Here is a 20,388-nt window from a genome sequence, read left to right as displayed (position 1 = left end):
CCATGTCCCAAAGTGCAACATCTTATTGAACACCTCCAGGGACAGTGTCTCCACCACTTCCCTGGGCAGCCTGTTCCAATGCTTCACAATTCTTTCAGTGAAAAATTTTTCCCAATATCCAATCTAAACCTCCCCTGGCACAACTTAAGGCCATTTCCTCTCATACTATTGCTAGTTACTTGGGAGAAGAGGTCAACACCCACCTCACTACAACCTATTTTCAGGTAGTCGTAGAGAGCAATAAGGTCTCCCCTCAGCTTCTCCTTCTCCAGACTAAACAATCCCAGTTCCCTCAGGCGTTCCTCATATGACTTGTTCTCCAGACCCTTCACCAGCTTCACTGCCTTTCTCTGCACACACTCCAGCACCTGAACGTCCTTCTCCTAGTGAGCTTGCATAGGGTTGTTATGACCCAAGTGCAGGACCCAGCACTTTGCCTAGTTGAACCTCACATGATTGACTTCGGCCCATTGATCCAGTCTGTCCAGATCCCTCTGTAGATCCTTCCTACCCTCGAGTAGATCAACACTCCCACCCATTTTGGTGTCATCTGCAGAGTTACTGAGGGAGCACTCAATCCCCTCACCCAGATCATTCATAAAGATATTAAACAAGACTCAACCCCAAACTGAGCCCTGAGGTACACCACTTGTGACTGGCCACCAACTGGATTTAACTACATTCACCACAACTCTCTGGCCACCCAGCCAGTGTTTTAGCCAGCAAAGTATACACCCATCCAAGCCATGTGCAGCTAGTTTCTCCAGGAGGATGCTGTGTGAAGAGAAAGTATTTATTACCTTTATTATTATAAACGTTATTATTATTATTATTTATCTTTACAGTCTCTTTACTATTTGTACCCAGTTTGTTTGTTTGTACCTTTAGCAAGAATCACTATGAGATGTACTATGAGTAACTGCAATCCAGACATTTAGCAGACCTGGATAATACATAATTTCACTGTATCAAGAACATAACATTTTAAAGTAAACCTTTTCTCTGGAACTCAACTGTATTTATTATGGTTTCTTCTGTAGAGTGTATTTTTCAATGTTACCAAGACTTCTTAACATCAACAATTTAATGTATTGTATGTCATTTATTCTCAAGTGATTTCAGAGACTTCACAAAGACTGGCAGGCTACAGCTAAAAAAAAAATTATTTAAAAATTGTTTTTAAAATTTCTTGGTTTTCAGAACACAGAACCAAGGCTAATGAATTCACCACCTCTAACAGTTCCATAGGAAAAACTGCGAGCAAACAAGAAGATGAAACAAGAAGTGCTGGCTCCTTAAGTGTTTAAACACAGCCCTTTCTTAAAACATACAGGAGGAAAGGACAAATTCTAAGTTTTTAAACCAGTGCAGTATGAATTAGCCTGACTCTACTGTAAAAAAGTCTATGATAATGACATTGGGTAAAAAAGGATTCTCCAAAATTATCTTAATTTGTATTATAAACCTAGGTAATATTCATATGATAAGAACATCCAAATATCAAGCCATTTAAAAATTATGACATTTTTTTCCTGGGTACAAGGAAAATACACGTAATCCTGTTCTGTTATGCAGGAGAACTACCTGAGAAACATGGGCAGAAATTAAAGTGAAGCAAACAGTAGTTAAAAAAAGTATATTTTACCAATTATCTTGCATAGCAGCTTGATACTGGACAAGATACAATGCCAGCACTTCATGATGAAAAGGTGTCCTTAATGATGGTATTAATACTGATTTGGAAAAAATATTTTTGCTTCATTTGTGCATAAAATGGTATTTTATGCCTGAAGAACACAAGACCTTTGAGAGAGAGCCAGATTAATAGATTACCTAGGATTATCCAAGGTGTAAATGCCTGTCCACAACAAATATATTAACCAAGATCATCACTCAATTATTCTCCAAACTGAATTGTAACTGTGTTGATGGCAAAGCCTGGTAATTGTATGAAAGTAGTAAGAAAAGGGCACCAAAGAAATATACAGGAAAAAAATTAACAAAAATGACTAGACAAATGATACAAAAACTTTGCTTAGTGGATACAAAATTAGCCACAGGACACTTAGCTAGTAAAAGGGCTTTCTGCCATCTCTTTACTGTGTTTGCACAAGCTGTTGTATCCCTCTCATGTAAATGCTAGTTTCTCATTCATAGAAGCAGTTTCATTCTTGGAGCAACATGCTCACTACTCTATTACTAAAAAAAAAAAAAATCACCTTCAATCAATTAACCATCTAAATATTTTTAATGACTTGAGGAAAAAAATATGAAATCTCATCAAATTGTCATAATATATAGCCTTGTCTGTAATGTCAGATCTAATTGCTTCTCTCTGGTGAGTCTTCTATTTATGTTCATTAACTACTCTACAATTCCAGAACAATTTTAAGTTGATCACATTATAATTTTCCTATTCTTTGTACATTCTTTTCTAGCACACTCCCCAGTCCTGGGAGAACAATTTTTTTCTAATTTCTCAGATATAAGGTTAAGCAACACTTAAGCAGCAAAGGCATAACATACACACGTGCTGACTGATGTACTAGAAACTCTGCTAAGATGCCCTGAGATCAGATTTTATTCAGATTTATCATGCTTTCTTCTTTCTCCCCACCAACAGGCACAGAATTCTGTACTCTCTTTTGGAATTTCTGATGGTGTCAGGTGGGATAGAGTTAATCTTCCTCCCAGTAGCCACTGCATTTTGGATTTAGTAGAAGAAGCATGCTGATAACACTGATGTTTTCAGTTGTTGCTGTGAAATCAAGGACTTCATCCAGTCTCCCATGTTCAGCTAATGCGCAGGTGTGCAGGAGCTGGGAGGGAGCACAGCCAGACAGCCAGCCCAGGCTGGCCAGTGGAAATATTCCATACCATGGACGTCATGCTCAGTTTATGAATGGTGGCTGGCCAGGGGGAAGAAAGCGATTGGCGTTTCAGTTTTCTGGGAGTTTTGAAACCTCTCTTGGCCAGGAACTCAAACCTTTTTTGGGGCTGTGAATAGGTCATCGGGCAGTGAGAAAAAATTATATGGTATACAGTTTGTTTTACATATTCATTATTATAATTGTTATTATCTAGTATTACTATTTATTTTGTTGCCTTATTAAACTGTCTTTATCTCAACTCAGGAGTTTCCCCTTTTGTCCATTTCTCCTCCCCATCCTGCTGGGAGGGAAGGGGAGGGGTTAGCGAGTGGCTGCCTAGTGCTGAGTTCTCGGCTGCTGGGTTAAACTACAACAAATTGTAAATAATGTTTATTATAAGTTTCAAAAAGTAGTATTTGGTAGGTACAATTTCATCATAGACTTTCGCCTTCACTGACTAAAAGACAGTTAAAAGAAACTAGCCCACAATTAGTGGGCTCCAGGAAATAAATTTCAACTATTTTGTCACAATTAATGTCTATAACATAATGACAACAATCATAACTTGGCATCTACAGCTTATGAGCTTCAAGAAATCCCAGTCCTAAGCAGCATAGTAGTAGAAATATACTGGAACATGCTGCTAAAAAAGCGAGTGGAAGTGATACTTAAGACTGAGGAAATAACTGGTATGAAAACTTGCAAAAATCTTGATTTCTAAAAGCAGGGAAAGTTTGACCAAGTTATTTTCTGGGAGAAAACAAATTTTGTACCAAATTCTGTTACTGCAATATGCTTAATTAGCTCAGTGTAGGATGATACAAACAAATGACGGGCAGATATCCAAAACTTTATTTGTTCCACTACAGCTTGAAGAGATCAGAAATAGTTGTGAAAACCTCCAACCAGAAGGCAAGCTTGTAGCTGAATCCTAAGAAGGCTGCAAACAACACAGAACATCAGAACACAACCTGGTCAAAATCCATTAAGAGAAATTTACACAAGAACATTTGCTGTGGTTACAAAGCCCTCACAGTGAAATCGAAGTGCAGCCTACACAATCTGTACCACTATAAAACAGCTTTTGACTCTGTCAAAGTCTACACTTACACACATTCAAATTTTCTAGTCTCATTCACCTCACTTTCTCAAAAGCACTCCCCTTCAATGAACAGGGGAAGAAAGAAAGGTAGTATTTCCTCATTACAAGACTCTGTTTATTAGAAGGTCATTTGTCCTTCCCAGGCTAAAGGTAAGGTCACAGAAGCTTTTCTTTCAGGGAAGAAAAGCCTTGTGGGAGAACCGGTTAGCAGACATAAAAAATATCTAACAGCACAGTGAATATAGGACATGGCATTAGAAACATCACAAGACCATCAACAAATACATTAAGTACTGTAGTACATCCATGTTCTTACGAGACACATGAAATCTTAATTTAATCTATTAACACTAATCCATGAACTCTAAATAGTTCTACAAAAGCAGGAGTTTTGAGGGAATTTGCATGCAACACTAGTTTCTGGGATGGTCTCTTGAGACATGGCAGACCTCTTCTACACCTCTTCTCAATACTTATTTAGCCACCTGTACCCTACTTCTCTTCTCGGAAATGATTACACAGAACACAAAATAACAAATCAAAACAATTACTTCATAGGAAGCAGTAAGAGATAATCAAAGCTCAGCATAAAACAGGATTAAGTTGCTCACTGATTTACATCTACAAGAAAAAGACCATCCAGATGAAAAATCTCCAATCCATGATTTACATAAACACTGACATTCTCAACACCTAGAGCAGAATTTGAACATTCTACAAGCAAAAAAGCACTTGACATCACCTACCTGGACTTGTGCAAAGCATAAGACACTGTCCAGCACAACATCCTTGTCTCTAAATTGGAGAGACATGGATTTGATGGATGCATCACTCAGTGGATAAGGAATTGGCTGGATCGCCACGCTCAGAAAGTCGCAGTCAATAGCTCAATGTCCAAGTGGAGACCAGCGATGAATTCCCTTCCTCAGGGGTCAGTAGTGGGACTGGCACTATTTAACATCTTTGTCAGCAACATGGACAGGGGGATTGAGTGCACCCTCAGCAAGTTTGCTGCAACACCAAGCTGTGCAGTGCAGTCAACATGCTGGAGGGAAAGGGAGCTTTCCAGAGGGACCTTGACAGGTTTGAGAGGTGTGCCCATGTGAACCTCATGAAGTTCAACAAGGCCATGTGCAAGGTCCTGTACATGGGTTGGGGCCATGCCAAGCACAAATACAGGCTGGGTGGAGAATGGATTAAGAGCAACCCTGAGGAGAAAGACTTGGAGGTGCTCATTGATGAGAAACTCAACATGAGCCGTCAGTCTGTGCTCGCAGCCCAGAAGGTCGACTGTAGCCTGGGCTGCACCAAAAACAGGGTGGCCAGCAGGTCGAGGGAGGGGATTCTGCCCCTTTGCTCCGCTCTGGTGAGACCCCACCCGGAGTCCCGCGTCCAGCTCTGGAGCCCTCAGCACAGGAAAGACATGGAGCTGTTGGAGCGGGTCCAGAGGAGGACCACAAAAATGATCCGAGGGCTGGAACATGTCTCCTATGAGGAACAGGCTGAGAGAGTTGGGGCTGTTCAGCCTGGAGGAGAGAAGACTGCGGGGAGACCTTACCACAGCCTTCCAGTACCAGAAGAGGCCTACAAGAAAGCTGGAGAGGAAGTTTTACAAGGGCATGTTGTCATAGGACAAAGGGGAACGTCTTCAGGCTGAAAGAGGGTAGATGTAGATTAGATGAAGGAAAGAAACACTCTACTCTGAGTGTGGTGAGGAACTGGAACAAGTTGCCCAGAGAAGTTGTGGCTGGCCCTTCCCTGGAAGTGTTCGAGGCCGGGCCGGATGGGGCTTTGAGCAACCTGGTCTAGTGGAAGGTGTCTCTGCTCGTGGCAGGGGGGTTGGAACCGGATGAGCTTTAAGAACCCTTCCAACCCAAACCATTCTAAGATTCTACGCAAGTCTGGGATTCAACATGTTTGGGTATGCGCAAATAAACTACAAGCAGAGTACATTTATCCCCCAAACTGAGAGTCCCACTTAGGCTTTTTAAAAACCTTATCTAGTTAACACAAGCAACAACAGAAAGAATATGTGAAAACATAGGCTTCAGACCGTGCTAACAATCAAAAACATGCTCTCAGAAGACTCTACATACATATTCTGACAGATAACATAGCCCAAAATAAGATAATCTTACACAAGATAACCAATGATACTCGTACTAACAAAAGAAACTACTTCTTGAGTATAGTGTCTTATCACTGGGCTGGTGAAGACACACTCTTTGTCAATGCTGTTCCACCTCAGTAGACAATGACATTTCCATGCAATTTCTGGTTTTATGGTCCATACTCCAGACACAACTGAAAGCCTTCTCATCTTTGGGGGAATCTGGAAGCAGTGGGTACTAAGCAGATTCCTAGCTCTGTCTGTGGAAGACAGGATTCCCACATACAGGACGTTGCTGCACTGAGAGACTTTATAACGTATGTGAAATGGTTCAGGAATAAAAAATATTTTAAAATAAGTTCAACTATAAATTACTGAGGGACAGTGAGCACTGCTACCTGGAAGGCTCATTTTTTTTTCTACCCTGACAGTATCATTCCTACATACCACACATGGCTCGTTATCAGATGACCACATCACATCACAACTATCACTCATGCAAACTGAAGTGGATTGGGTTCCATTCCCTGGTTGATTACTGTTTTCAAGATATTTGGAATGCTTATCTATGGTACTAAGAATGTGTCCATATTGTTTTCAATTAAACTGTTCAGCTACAACCATATATGGACAAATTACAACACTATTCCCGCATGAGTAATTCTGTAACTCCATTGACCTGAACAGGGCAATTGGCTACATATTACCTTGTATCATCAAGGATATCACAATCTGGCGAATAATAAAGTTATTGTTTAAGCACACACATAAAATCATATTGTTAGGGAACTTTCAAATCAAGTTCTAACCAGTCAATGAATGAGGCTAGACTTCCTATCTTTTTCTACACTTCCATACTCACATTTTCACGTGAAATTTTACAGTAAAGGTGCTGTATTCCCAGTTTATTAATATTAATTGAAATACATAAAATATTAAAATATAAATATAAAAATTTAAGACTTACAACATAAGAAAGAGAACACTCTAAATTGCAAATATCTTTAATGTAATTTAATTAAAAATAATCACAATTAACACAAGCTCAAAGTTATCATTTTTTACTTAATAGATCTTCATTTAAAGGACATAGAACATTCAAAATATTAATCATAATTTGCTGATCAGTACTCTTGGAACACAGGCAGAGACGAAAGGAGGACTTAGTTTTCTAGTCATTTTACTTTGGTAGGTATAAATACAAACTTCATCTAATTTATTTAAATTAATCTGCAGTGATTTGAACTAGTTTGATTTAACTTTCTGTATGGCACATAAAAGAAATTAGGAAAACGAGTTTGCATGCCAACAATCCTCACAAAGAAGCAGTGGCAATTTGTATGCTATACAAAGCAGAGTACAAAACCCACAAAAGAAGCAAGTGCTGTGAAATATGAGTGCTGTTATGCCCAGAGGAATATGTTTCAGCCTTAAGTCTATTACCTCTTAGATGCAACTTTCCTAACTTAACTGATCTAACTATCAATTGAGACAAAGGTCAATTCTTCAGCTGCTCAAGTTCTCAGATTCAAGACCCTTAGAAGTTATGCAAGTTCTACACCAAGTTTCATTTCAACAACTACTTATACTTGTTTTTTTACATAACAGGTAATGACTTCTGCATGAAATGAATTAATTAATACTACACACTATACAAAGCTTTTTATAACAACCTTACATACTTACAACATATTAAACTTTACTTCAGTTTCTTCTTTAGCATTATTGAACACCACAGATAGAGTCATCTCCTCTCTAAAACAGTTTCTGCAATTAAATAATCTATTAAAAGACCTTGAAAATCCTTCAAACTGTCATTTCTGATTTGCGACTCTGCTTCTATTCTCTTTATTTTCTAACCCATTTTGTGAAACAAAAAAATCCTTAAGAATACCATGGTATTACAGATTAACATAACAACAAGCATAAAAATTGCAGTTAACTGCGCACTTGAGATTTTTATTACATTTATGTCTACATAAAATTGAAAAAACCCTACATAAATGAAAAAGCAGCTGAAGGGCAAAATCAAACTGTTGTCTTTACTAGATGCAAGTCTAATGTCTTTTAGATAAAGTATTTGTAGGTGCCACAGTCAATCAAGATTTCAAGGGAAAGCAAAAATGAAAGCATTCGTGCACGAAAGGCATGTGTGGTAATTCTGATGTGTAGACAAGATAATGGAAAATATTCAAGCCTTCCTTTAATTTTATGTAACTGCTGCTTTGACTTAGACAACCTGTCACACTTAATGCATTACTTTATTATTTTAATTATTTAGGAGCATTTTATTAATTCGGTAGGCATCTGGTCATCACAGCTAACCTTCCTGAATAAGCCACCTTTTTTTTTTCTTCAGATGTTGCACTCATGCAGAATTCTGACAAAATATTTTCAATACACTTGTAATTGTGAAGATCTCGTTTACACTATGTTTTCTTAATGTTCATCATTAAGCGACTTGCAGACATACAGCTTAAATTTTCATGTTTTTAAGACCTTACTGCAAAACTCAGATGGTATTTTAGCTGAAACTGCCCATTCTATTCCCTCACTCTCAAAGAAAAAAAAAAGTTTCAATACACACTCATTACAGAACATTTAAACCTGAACAGTTTTAAAACACTGCACAGCTATAATCAATCAATAGGAAATCTACAATAAATGCCACAGAAGCCTCACCACATCAAATGAAAAGTCTGTCTACCCACAGATCTTGTTCCCAGCAATTGTCAAAAGTGGATGTACACAGAAATGTTTAAATACAGCAGGAATCTTTGCTTCCTCTGAATTATCTAGTACCGAGTCACTGCTCCAAGACTACCAAAGCAAGATGCAATTCCTATGCTCCTCTAACAGTTTTCTTTGCTGGTGTTGTCCAGCCTCCCATGAATCCATGAAAAATTCTAGAATCCACCATAGACAGTGAGATCATACTGCGAAAGGAATCATCATCTTCTGTTTGTTTTGAACCTGCTAAGAGTCTTCATTCAGAGTCTCTAGCTGTACTGTAAGACCCAGTGAACAATCACTCTTTAGACACCTTTTCCCCGCCAATCAAAGGTCTTTATCACACCCCTTTCCCTTTATTTGACACTCTTTCAGACTGACAAGTTAGAGCATACTAGCAATTATTAAAACAAAAAGGCAAGCAAATTTTTCATCAGTCCTAGCGTCCCTCTTTGAAACTTTCCCAATTTTCTATTTCTTTTAGTCCTTGCTCATTTCCTGTAAATCTTAAAAATGATTATTAAATCATCCTATAATAAGTCAGTGTCACTTGTCTAGTCTACAACATCTATCAATTTGAATAGTGAAAATCAAAAGCTTCAAGGTATGCACATGAATAGTTCTATACTTTGGAAGCTGGAAAAAGAATCCGGAAAGCAAAAAAACTAGTGACAACGTTCTCAACTGAAACTATGGGAAAATTTAGGAATAGTAAATATAATTATCCACGCTGTAATCTGTCTGAGACATGTTTTTAAGACTGCAAGTTCACAGGTCTTTACTTTCACATCTCAGTGATACATGCCATCTTACTACTCTTACCGATAGTTTAAAAACTGCTCAGAAAAATAGCCATGCACCTCTATGGACATAAAATGGCTATGAAAAGATGACAAAAATGTGCCAAAAATTTTCAGAATTTGGTTCTGATACACAGTATCTAATTATCAAGTTTCAGCAGCATTTCTTATATAGTGTGGTAAACAGCAGGCTATAAGACATGGGCTGCCAGGCCAAGAAACATGCCTAATTATTCCCATATTCATTAAGTTGCACTCTTAATCTAGAAACAGAGGTGTATTGTTACTGAAAATAAAATAAATTACTGTGTGAGAATACTTTTCCTATACACTAGTGATTTTTATCCCTTAGAGCTCAACCTTACAATATGCGCTGCTCCTTCTCAATATACAGTCCTCACACCTCTGGAGGGTGAAAACCAGTACATGCTTTGGCTAAAGTGGATTTATATGCCCGCTCACTGGCCAGCAGGCTGCTACCAAATAAGAATTAGTGTTGGTACATTTTGTCTGCTTCCCCCTTCCCAGAGGTACTAACCAGATTTCCATCCTCTACCCAGCCATTAACTTTCATGAAACTTCTAGAGACTTGGCTGTCTTCAATATTTCTATCTTTACATGAAATTTGGCCAAGAAGTTAAGATTCAAAAGTTACTGATGAAAAGAAGCTATGACAAGAAAAAGTAAGGGCACAGAGGAGACAAAGATGCTAGCAATGAAAACCTAGTGAAAATACTAAGCCTTGTTTTCATAAGCTTCAACAAGCTAAAAATGCCAGTACAAAATAAAGTTCTAAGAGAAAAAATAAATTGTTTCTTAAGAATTCATCAGAGTACTAGCAAGCGTTCCTTGTTTGCAATCATATCGTAGACAGATAAAAGTCACACAACATTAAGTAATAAAACACAGTAGGTGAGTCAAGGATAGTATTTTTCACTTTGCTGGAGGTTTGTCCTTCAAATATCTTACATATGGAAATATTGAAAGTATTACCTTGAGCTAGCCTTTCAAGCCGTTTCCCGTGCTCTGGAGGAATAGCATACCTAAAATTCACACAAAGAAAAGGATGAAATGCTTAAAGACATTAATTACTACACAAGCCATGATTCATGTATGATAAATATCTAAAAATACTGAAGCAAAAAAGATTAAAGACTGAAAAATTTTAAAAGAAAAATATACCAATTTCTAAAGAAAAAATACAGAGGGGTTTTTTTTGAGAAAACATTTTAGCTTATTTGTAGTTTAAACATTATAAGATGTAGTTCAAGAACCACAGAATCACAGAATGTTAGGAGCTGGAAGGGACCTCTGGGGATCATTTAGTCCAACATTCCTGCTGAAGCAGGTTCACCTAGAGCAGGCTGCACAGGACCACATCCAGATGGGTTATGTTGAATGTTACATTCACTATTTAAAATCATGCATATTGACAATATTTTATATGGTCACACCACTCCAGTTAGAAAAGGCATATATACTTTCATTTTCCAAATAAAACAAAACCACATAAAATAAGTCTAATTTATTCAGGTTTAGTTCCTTTGAATTTTACTGTCCTTCATAAGACACAAGAGTTCAACAGAAAAATATGAGCACTACACATCTCTCTTTTTCTATAGCCAATACTGTGGAATAGAAGGGCCACTTGTCTTCGGGAAAATCATTACAATTAAGTTTAAAAATTGCTTAAGAAATACACTTTCTTTAAACTAAAGAACTGTACATATCTTGGAATCACTCTGTTATTACAACAAAGTATTTTTTAGAGTCCATATGCTATCTGCTACAAGTCAGTAACAATATAAAGAACTGGAACTAACCTCATGTTATTTTTAATGCCTTTTACAGCTAAAAAAAAAATCAAAGATTACTGAAAGACTATAATTTCATTTTGTTTTTCTGAACACTTTGTTATTCACATATTTACTGCACTTCATAGACTTACTGTGTGTATTAATTAAGCTTTATTACTGTCTTTAAACAAAAACAAAAGCCAGTTATATCACATATTGAAGTAAATGTTGCAACACCATTGATTGTTCTCTATAAAAAAAATGGTTCAGAAAAGGAGAAAATGCATATTCAGCTGTACAACATAGTCCCCATTCACATTTTCAAACTAAGTCGACATACATCTTTTTTCTTTTACTACACTGTGAATACAGATTTCATTCACCTTCCCTGACAACTCACTATGAAAAACAAGTGAAGGACCATAGGCCCTCATTTTGCACAAGATATAAACATCCTCCTACCTCAAGATCTCAATTGCACACACAAAATCTTACTCTTGCAACTGAAACTGCTGCATAGAAGCAAGACCCTTCCACCACAGAAGTCATAGCTCCAAGTTCAACTGTAGCAAAACCCCTGCCTACTGCAACCCACTCTAAACATTATTAAACAAAAATTTCAGCTTGACTCTACCCAATGTTTGCAGTTTTAATCAGAATTTCACTGTTTTACAAAAACGGATTTTGTTTCTCTCCATTTGTACTTCCAAGGTGTTTGTGCCTGTTCTCCACTCCACATTACACACACATCAACGTATACATAGTAATCTAAACTACGTATGCATCTTTCACACCCCAGTGGAGACAACTGCTATGTACAGCATTATACACTGCACTGTATGTCATTAAATATACAACTCCATAAAGTCAAACACGAACAGACAGGCTTTATGTCTAACAAAAAACTCAAACTAGAGACTTTTCTTTCCTTTACCTGTCTCCGATTGGACTGGTATTCTTCCTAAAATACTACTCTTCCAAAAGTACATTACTACATTTTTGTGACAATATGCAGCCACATATCCATTTGTACACATACACATATAAGTAATTATTAATATTACAAAAATACAAAAGTGGACAACTGAGCTCTCAGTAAGTCTTGGAAAGATAAGACAGGGCACAATTTAACTGGGCTATAGCTATTTATTTAGCTAATCTAAAATTACCAGGCAATAATTCGTTCAATGCAAGCTAGTACTTTCCATCATTGCCTTCATTTGGGGTCTGTGGTAACATCTGCTCCTCAGTCCTCTATTTCTTCCCACTGTTGCCATTTCTCTTTTCTCATAGCTAAGAAAAGGACCGAGGAAAGGAGACCATCTTTGTAGTACCAGACACTTGGAGCCCCAAAGTCACTCTCCAGGCCCTTCAGGGTTGGTTCCAAACACAATTTTTTTAGAAAACTGAGTTTTTTTTATTAAACATGTATGTACCTGTGCCTTGAATACCAGTTAAATTACAGTGACATTAATCTTACTGATCCTTGTCTGTCATAGAGCACATTAAACAACAAAACCTCCAAACTCAGATCATTACGTCAGGGAAAAAAAGTATTCGCTCTCAATAGTTAGCTCATACAAGAACTCCAGCAGTGTTAAAAGCTTTTAGAAAAATATTTTTCATCATCTCGTGTCCAGCTTCCTTTTAGCTACATTACCAAGCAGCCATGAACGTTTGTCTGACTTCTCATATCTTAAGGCCAAGTCCAGCCATCTTTAAAAGTAAATACAATGGACATTAAATGCTAAATCACTAAGAGGTAAGGAGAATGTTTCTTGGATAGCAAGCAAAGAAGCAGGTGAAAAGGGAAGAACAGATAAAAAGGGAAATGTTGATGCTAACTACATTTTCTTAGGTCAGGAGCTCATATTTGTTAAAAACTTCAAAGACAGATAAAAGCTGAAGAGTCACTGTACATTGCTACAGTCATACTACAAAGAAAAAACATGGTACCATACATTTATCGAGTATTGTTCAAAAAGATGTTCTGAAATACAGAATCACAGAATCAAGAATGGTAGGGGTTGGAAGGGACCTCTGTGGGTCATCTAGTCCAACCCCCCTGCCGAAGCAGGGTCACCTACAGCAGGCTGCACAGGACCTTGTCCAGGCTGGTCTTGAATATCTCCAGAGAAGGAGACTCCACAACCTCCCTGGGCAGCCTGTTCCAGTGCTCCGTCACCCTCAGAGGGAAGAAGTTCTTCCTCATGTTCAGACGGAACTTCCTATGCTTCAGTTTGTGCCCACTGCCCCTTGTCCTGTTGCTGGACACCACTGAAAAGAGGTTGGCCCCATCCTCTTGACACCCACCCTTCAGGTATTTGTAAGCATTTATAAAGTCCCCTTATATATACATATTAATTCAGCAAATCAAGAGTACTGGCAACAAGATAACTACAAATAAGAAATACACATTAAATTTAAGTCATGAGAAGGCTATGAGGGGACCTAATAAATGCTTATAAATATCTCAAGGGTGGGTGTCAGGAGGATGGGATGAAACTCTTTTCAGCAGTGCCCAGTGACAGGACAAGGGGCAATGGGCACAAACTGAAGCACAGGAAGTTCCGTCTGAACATGAGGAAGAACTTCTTCCCTCTGAGGGTGACGGAGCCCTGGAACAGGCTGCCCAGGGAGGTTGTGGAGTCTCCTTCTCTGGAGATGTTCAAGACCCGCCTGGACACGGTCCTGTGCAGCCTGCTGTAGGTGACCCTGCATCGGCAGGGGGGTTGGACTAGATGACCCACAGAGGTCCCTTCTGACCCCGAACATTCTGTGATTCTGTGTGATTCTATGTTTTCAAGATTAATTCTTCTACACGATTTCTCAGTTTACTTTAAATAAGCTAACTTCTCTGCTTCTTTTTTTTTTTTGTAAATTATGTCTCAGGCAGTAACATCCACAATTTAGTCATAAACTAGTAGCAACAGCTCCCTGTTCTACCTTTATTCTTCAAATCCCCAGCAAAGGCAACGACAGATAGTAGTCTGGTAGCTGTGATCACTCAGTCCTGCCTTTAGCTCAGAAAACATGGTTGGTGACAATTAGAATAGCTAACTTTATGAAATGAAAAAATGATGTTTGGGAACTTGGCTTAAAATAGCAATTCACAACCTGTTTAATTGCAGTAACTCCTTTGGTTACTGTTTGATTTGATTTTATACTCAGATGCAAAACCTAAATAACCTTTGAATTACTGTTACCTTTACAGTTTCTGTTCTATGAGAATGAATTTATTTTTTCAACAACTGCTAGACCATCACAGTAAAATACAAGTGTTACCTTGCATTGAAAACAAAAAGAATCCAGTAACAGGAAAAAAAAAACCCATGGGTTTTGATCAAGTTCAGTTTTATTAGAAATGTTTGGATGTTGCACTGAGATGCACCCGTATAAAAACACGCCTAAAAAATGCTTCCTCTCCTTTTATTTTCCTTTAAGCTGAAAATGGAATCTTTAGTACAAGTCACTTGAAAATATTAACAAAAAGCACATGGACCACAGATGAAACTTCTTAATTCAAAAGATAACTTAGAATAAAATTACAGGCTTCAGAAGGAGAAATAACTGACAGACATTTCAGAAGACACAGGCAAACTAATATTGTATCTCCACAGCAACATCAACTTCTTCAAATTTCCATTTGAGAAACTGCTGCATTAGACAACACAAAACAATTCTACTACATAAAAGGTGCTTATAGAAAACTGGACTAAAGACATATGAATTGAAAACAAATATCCTGAAACAATGCCAGGGCATGACTTGTTGTACACTTGTAACCCTTTCCCTGGTTACGTTATAAGGTATAATCATTTGATTCTTTTGATAATAAGTGTAGGTCATGAAAAACAAATTGCTCAAAGCTCTTAAATATCCAGAAAGTAAATTTAAAAAGTTAAATTTCTATAAAGATACCAAAATGAGACGGCGGAGACGAGGAAAAAATTCCTAAAACAAATTTTGATCAGAAGTATCATTACATTATTGTAAATCTAGGGTAAAATGCAGGAAACAAAATATTATTACAGAAGCTGAATTTTTATTCAATGGTCTTTGTTTCTTTCCCGTATCTGTGTACTGCAAGTGTTAAAAAAAAGGTCAAGCTTTCCTATTTCAAGTTGGAAAAGCCCATTTTAGTTCAGTTATTGGTAAAATCACTTTATGTAACTTTGGATTACATATTTGTAATAGCGCTCCTGGGCCCGCTTGTGATATTAACAGGCTTAAAAATTTCAAACATTCCCCTCTTTCTAGACTTGCCTACTGCCTAGAATTGACAGTTCCCCATTCAATGTGCTTGCTTCACTTCCATTATGAAACATCTATTTTCATCCATCTACAGTACGCAGAACCTCAGAGCTTAATTCAGCATTCTGAAATACTTTCTAGGATGAACAGCCTAGAAGTTAAGCATGGTATCACAGTTCATTACTTTAAGGCTCTTTGTGAGCTAGGTTTTCATAGAATAGGATTTCATCTGCAGTTGATTCTCAATTTATCATAATGAACATATTTAAGCAATTCTAGCATTGCTTCACGGTATCTTCCATAGGATCTACAATCTGATAAAAGACAAAGCAGCACCACATCATCAAATTGATCAGCTGTAATTTCTACAAGGCTAAGAATTAAAAAAAAAAAATGAGATATGAGAGTTTTCACATTAGAAGCTACCAAACCTTCTTACAAAGATAGGCCTGAAACAAAACACATTCAGCCCAGAGCTAACAAGTCCTTCAAGAATAATGCAACAAATATCTGTACATTTTTTATAATAAAATCCCTGTGAGATCAGGGAACAAATGATCATTTGGGTTTTTGCTCCATTCTCTGAAATGTTCTCCCTGGGCTTTATCAAGAAAAATCTCTAAGTAGCCAGAAAACATGTCACAAACCAATCAGCATTTCTGCAGTAACTTCACAGTAGAAGTAAATCACCTAAACTATAATGTTAGTAAAATTAAACAAATGCAATTTTATGGGATTAAAGTGTTTTCCCATTACGATGAATGTTGATTGACAATAAACTATTGAAAATCATTGCTACTTTTTTAACAGAATATATTAATTGAATCCAAACTTTCAATAATTTAGCATTGAAGCTTCTCTCTTTGTAACTTCAAGCTCTAAAAACATAGTTCCTTGTTTTTAGGATACTGATATAACAACATTTATTTAGAAAAATTAAGTGCAGCACAATATTAATTATTACAGCTGTGATTTCTGAAAAAAAAAATTATATATAATTCTTAGAAGCATGCTACATAATCTACTATTGTAGACAAAAGTACATAAAGTGATCCTATTTTTCATCTGTATCTGAAGTAGGCATTTCATTTCTCTTTAATCCACTGTATAGACTTGATATAAACTTACAATTCTCTCTACTCTGCCTTTAACTCAACAGAGAAACATGACTGTATGTTGGTCATGACTAATATCCATTTAGCTTTAAGTATTGTTTAAAAAAATTAAAAAAAAAAAAAAATCAGAAAACCTTAGCCAACACTCTTACTAACGCAGTTTTAAGCAGCATTGCTTCAGAGTTTCAAAAGTTTTCACAAAGACTTATATAAACTATTAAAGTTAAGTGTTCTTCAACCATCAGCATCCCTTCGCATTCTAGAAAAATCTTCTACCACCATGTTTGTTCCAACATAAAAATCCTGGTTTAAGGACATATTTAAGATGGAAATTAAATCACACTGCACACTCAGGGAAACTGTGTAAGAAAGAAGAAAAAGGCCAAAAATCATGAATACCTGCAACATACCCTGTGAACTGCACAGCTGAAATTGTACAAACCAAGGATACCCTGCTAGAAAGAGTCACATGCTTTCAGTTTAGTCTGTAGGTTTTCACAGAAAGTGAATTTTACTTCCAAAGCAAGAAAAGCAGTGGAGCTAAATGATAATAATAGATACATAAATATAAAGATTTCAGAATTGGTGTTTTTCCCCCAAGGACCCCTTCACATCACTCCCAACATGGAAAATGCAGGCTGTAACAGCATACCAGAATGATGACTACATGATGACAAGTCCCCAGTTTCCAAGAACAGAAAATAAAACTTATATCACATAATAAAACCTACGTCATTAAAAAAAAAAAAAATCAGGTTAGCTAGTAAAACAGATTTCCTGTGACTCAGTACAGAATTCTATGGGTCAGCATGAAATTCTACGAACTGTCAGTCATATTCTGACTTTCACAGGTTATCTGCCTTGCATTCCTCTAATTTAATAATCTTAAAATTTTAACAAAATGAAAATAAATGTAAAGCTATGAATGAATGTAAAATCACAACATCATTGAGCTTGCACAGTAAAATGTGTTAAAGAACACAAAAAACTACACAGTCATAACGACTTGACTAGAACAATCATTACGAGTATAAAAATCTAGTCAGATTTATTACATTTCATAGTGATCTTTCTATCTATGCCTCAGGAAGTAATTACACTAAGCTGTACCACATTAATAACATTGTTCTAGACATCACAGCCAAAGAAGTTACATTTTGTAGTATAGAATAATTACTATAGTAGCTCTGCAGTAACTACAAAGCTTAAATATTAAGTAGTCTGTTCTTTCCATCACTAAAAACATCAACACCCACAGATCAGCAGACAAGGTAGTCCAGGTGACCGACTGTCCGCTTTTTAAACCTTACTTCGCTAACTTATACACTGCAGAGTTAGAAAATAAATAGTCACACATATTGTACACACACAGCTTACACAAAATAAACTGATAACTTTATTCCAATACCTAAATAGCAGCTACCAACAGTAGCACTGCAAAGCACTGTGCAAAAATAACAACCCAGGAACATCTGGTCAAAGACACAAATATAGCAGCTTCCTGACCTACGAAGTGAGAGTTGATAGTTATTCATCGGACTGTTGCTTTATTGCTGCACTTGTTTTGTGAACGGGGGGATGGAGGGTCCTCTTTCTTCTCTAACCCTATATTTCCCAGGTCTTTATATTTCTCAGAATGCACTTTAAGAAAAAACATTGGCTAAAAAACATGTAAGTATACAGAAACTAGAAAGAATTTGCAGCATCAATGGTTGCAAATGAATTGCAAGCAACTTAACGCACAGGTTTAGAATTCTGCAGAAAAGTGAAGGCTTGATTCAGAATTGGTTTCCAAGTCACCCCATACATTAGCAAAGTAACTTTCAACACCATCTTTAAAATTCAGTATCACAGAATGGTAGAAAAGTTTAGGCTGGAAGGGACCTGAATGTCATCTAGTCCGATCTCCTGATCAACATACGGCTAACTTCAAAGTTAGATCAGTTTGCACAGGGCAACATCTAAATCAAGCTTTGAAAATTCCAAAGATGAGGACTCAGCAGCGTTCCTAAGCAACCTGTTACAATGTCATTGTGAATTATTTCTTCTTTCCATCAAACTGAAATGTCCCTTGTTGCAAATTGTGCTTATTGCTACCGTTCCTTTCCTATGTCAATGCACCACTGACTTTGGCTTCATCTTCCCTATAATCTCCTCATACCACAGATTACAACCCCAGACCATATACCAGAACATATAAGTTTTACAGAAAAATTCTTAAGTCAAAAACTATACTCAAGCAACAACCATCTCATAAAATGTTTGTTTGCCCCAGTAATTAATGATTTGCCCTTAAGGACTGCAAAAAAACCTCTCCCCTTTCTTTGTCTATAGATTTCTTACATTTCGCATAAGAATCCTCTTATGCTAATCCATACTTGTCAATAAGAATAGAAAAGTGAAGTTCCACATTAAAAACAGAGAATCCTGACAATCCAGAAAAGTTAAGCAGTTCTCAGGAAAGTATCCCATATAGTTGGAAAAATCCCACAGATAACATTTTCAGAGATGCTAGACATCTGGGCTTTAAAGAGAAGTAAGATTTAAGTATGAAGCTTCTTCAAAGGAAAACCTCCACGGATAGTTCACTGCCCAACCCCATTACAGGCACCAGGGTGAGGAGAAAAAAGAACCTATACAGAAATATATCAGAAACATTGAAATGTATTATATTGTTACAATACTTGCATTCACATTATCCACAGTTAGTAATAAGGAGCCAAAAAAAACCTATTCAAGCCTCTACATCTATCAATATTCTACGCAAAGAACGTAAGTATATGAGTTGGATTTCTTGGATGTTCTTTACATCACAAACCTCACATATTTCATAGCATTCTGAGCTCAAAAACAAAACAAAACAAAAAAAACCACACAACAAAACTACTATCTTAGCTTTTCAGTAAAACATACCACTACGAAGCAATTATGGCCCATCTGTTTGGTTTAGTCAGCTGAAACAGATATATGAAATCATCTTTCACAAAAATTCAAACTTGCCATGACTTCGGCTCCCCAAAATGGAGATAATTGATACTGTAGAGATCCATGTCTTCAGTGTGCCACGCAAATGTTGTTTTCCACATGCCAAAATACAGATATGGCGTATTTACACCCTCAATAGAAATTCCACAGTCTTCTCCTACAACATCCAATATTGTATTAAGATGGGCAATATTCCATTCCTCAATACCCTGAAACAGATATATAATAAATGTATTAATAAATTTATAAAGTAGTGCAATTGTATATAATAGTTTCAGTCAAAAGATACACACCTGATCTAGCCCTTCAAAAGACTGTAGATTAATACAAATTTAGAAGCACTTTATCAGACAGTTGAAGTTACCCAAAGAAAAATTCTCTTAACCTTAGTAAGATTTAGATCAGGTTCTAAGTGTGAGACATTCGCAGCAGAGAACATAAGGAAGTTCATACCTACTTAATACATCCAATCTAACATGGATAGAAACAGCATACTGATCACAAATAACAGCAGCAGACAAAATTTTTGATGAGTTGGTAGCTGGAGGCCACTAAGTTTCACAGGGCTTATCTATGCTTTTTAATTATTTACAAAGTAATACTAAATAGTATGAAATTTTATTTTA

At 36.8% G+C, this 20,388-nt stretch overlaps 1 protein-coding gene across 5 annotated transcripts in view; it reads right to left on the bottom strand.

Annotated features, from left to right (window-relative positions):
• The window catches only part of KDM4C (lysine demethylase 4C), a 281,173-nt gene that overhangs the window by 218,927 nt on the left and 41,858 nt on the right, over nt 1-20,388 (bottom strand). For 3 of the 5 annotated variants that reach the window (XM_075410592.1, XM_075410593.1, XM_075410594.1), the window contains exons 5-6: nt 19,778-19,971; nt 10,606-10,655 (exon numbers count right to left, since the gene is read on the bottom strand). In XM_075410592.1, the coding sequence (XP_075266707.1) occupies nt 10,606-10,655; nt 19,778-19,971 (244 nt within the window). Of the gene's footprint in view, nt 1-7,166; nt 7,850-8,071; nt 9,091-10,605; nt 10,656-19,777; nt 19,972-20,388 lie in introns of those variants that run through there. The other 2 variants (XM_075410596.1, XM_075410595.1) reach the window with 2 other exon arrangements.

This window comes from Opisthocomus hoazin, chromosome Z (genome assembly GCF_030867145.1).
Source record: "Opisthocomus hoazin isolate bOpiHoa1 chromosome Z, bOpiHoa1.hap1, whole genome shotgun sequence".
NCBI lineage: Eukaryota > Metazoa > Chordata > Aves > Opisthocomiformes > Opisthocomidae > Opisthocomus > Opisthocomus hoazin.
The sequence above is the reverse complement of the archived record's forward strand: the minus strand, read 5'-3'. Positions and strand labels throughout refer to the sequence as shown.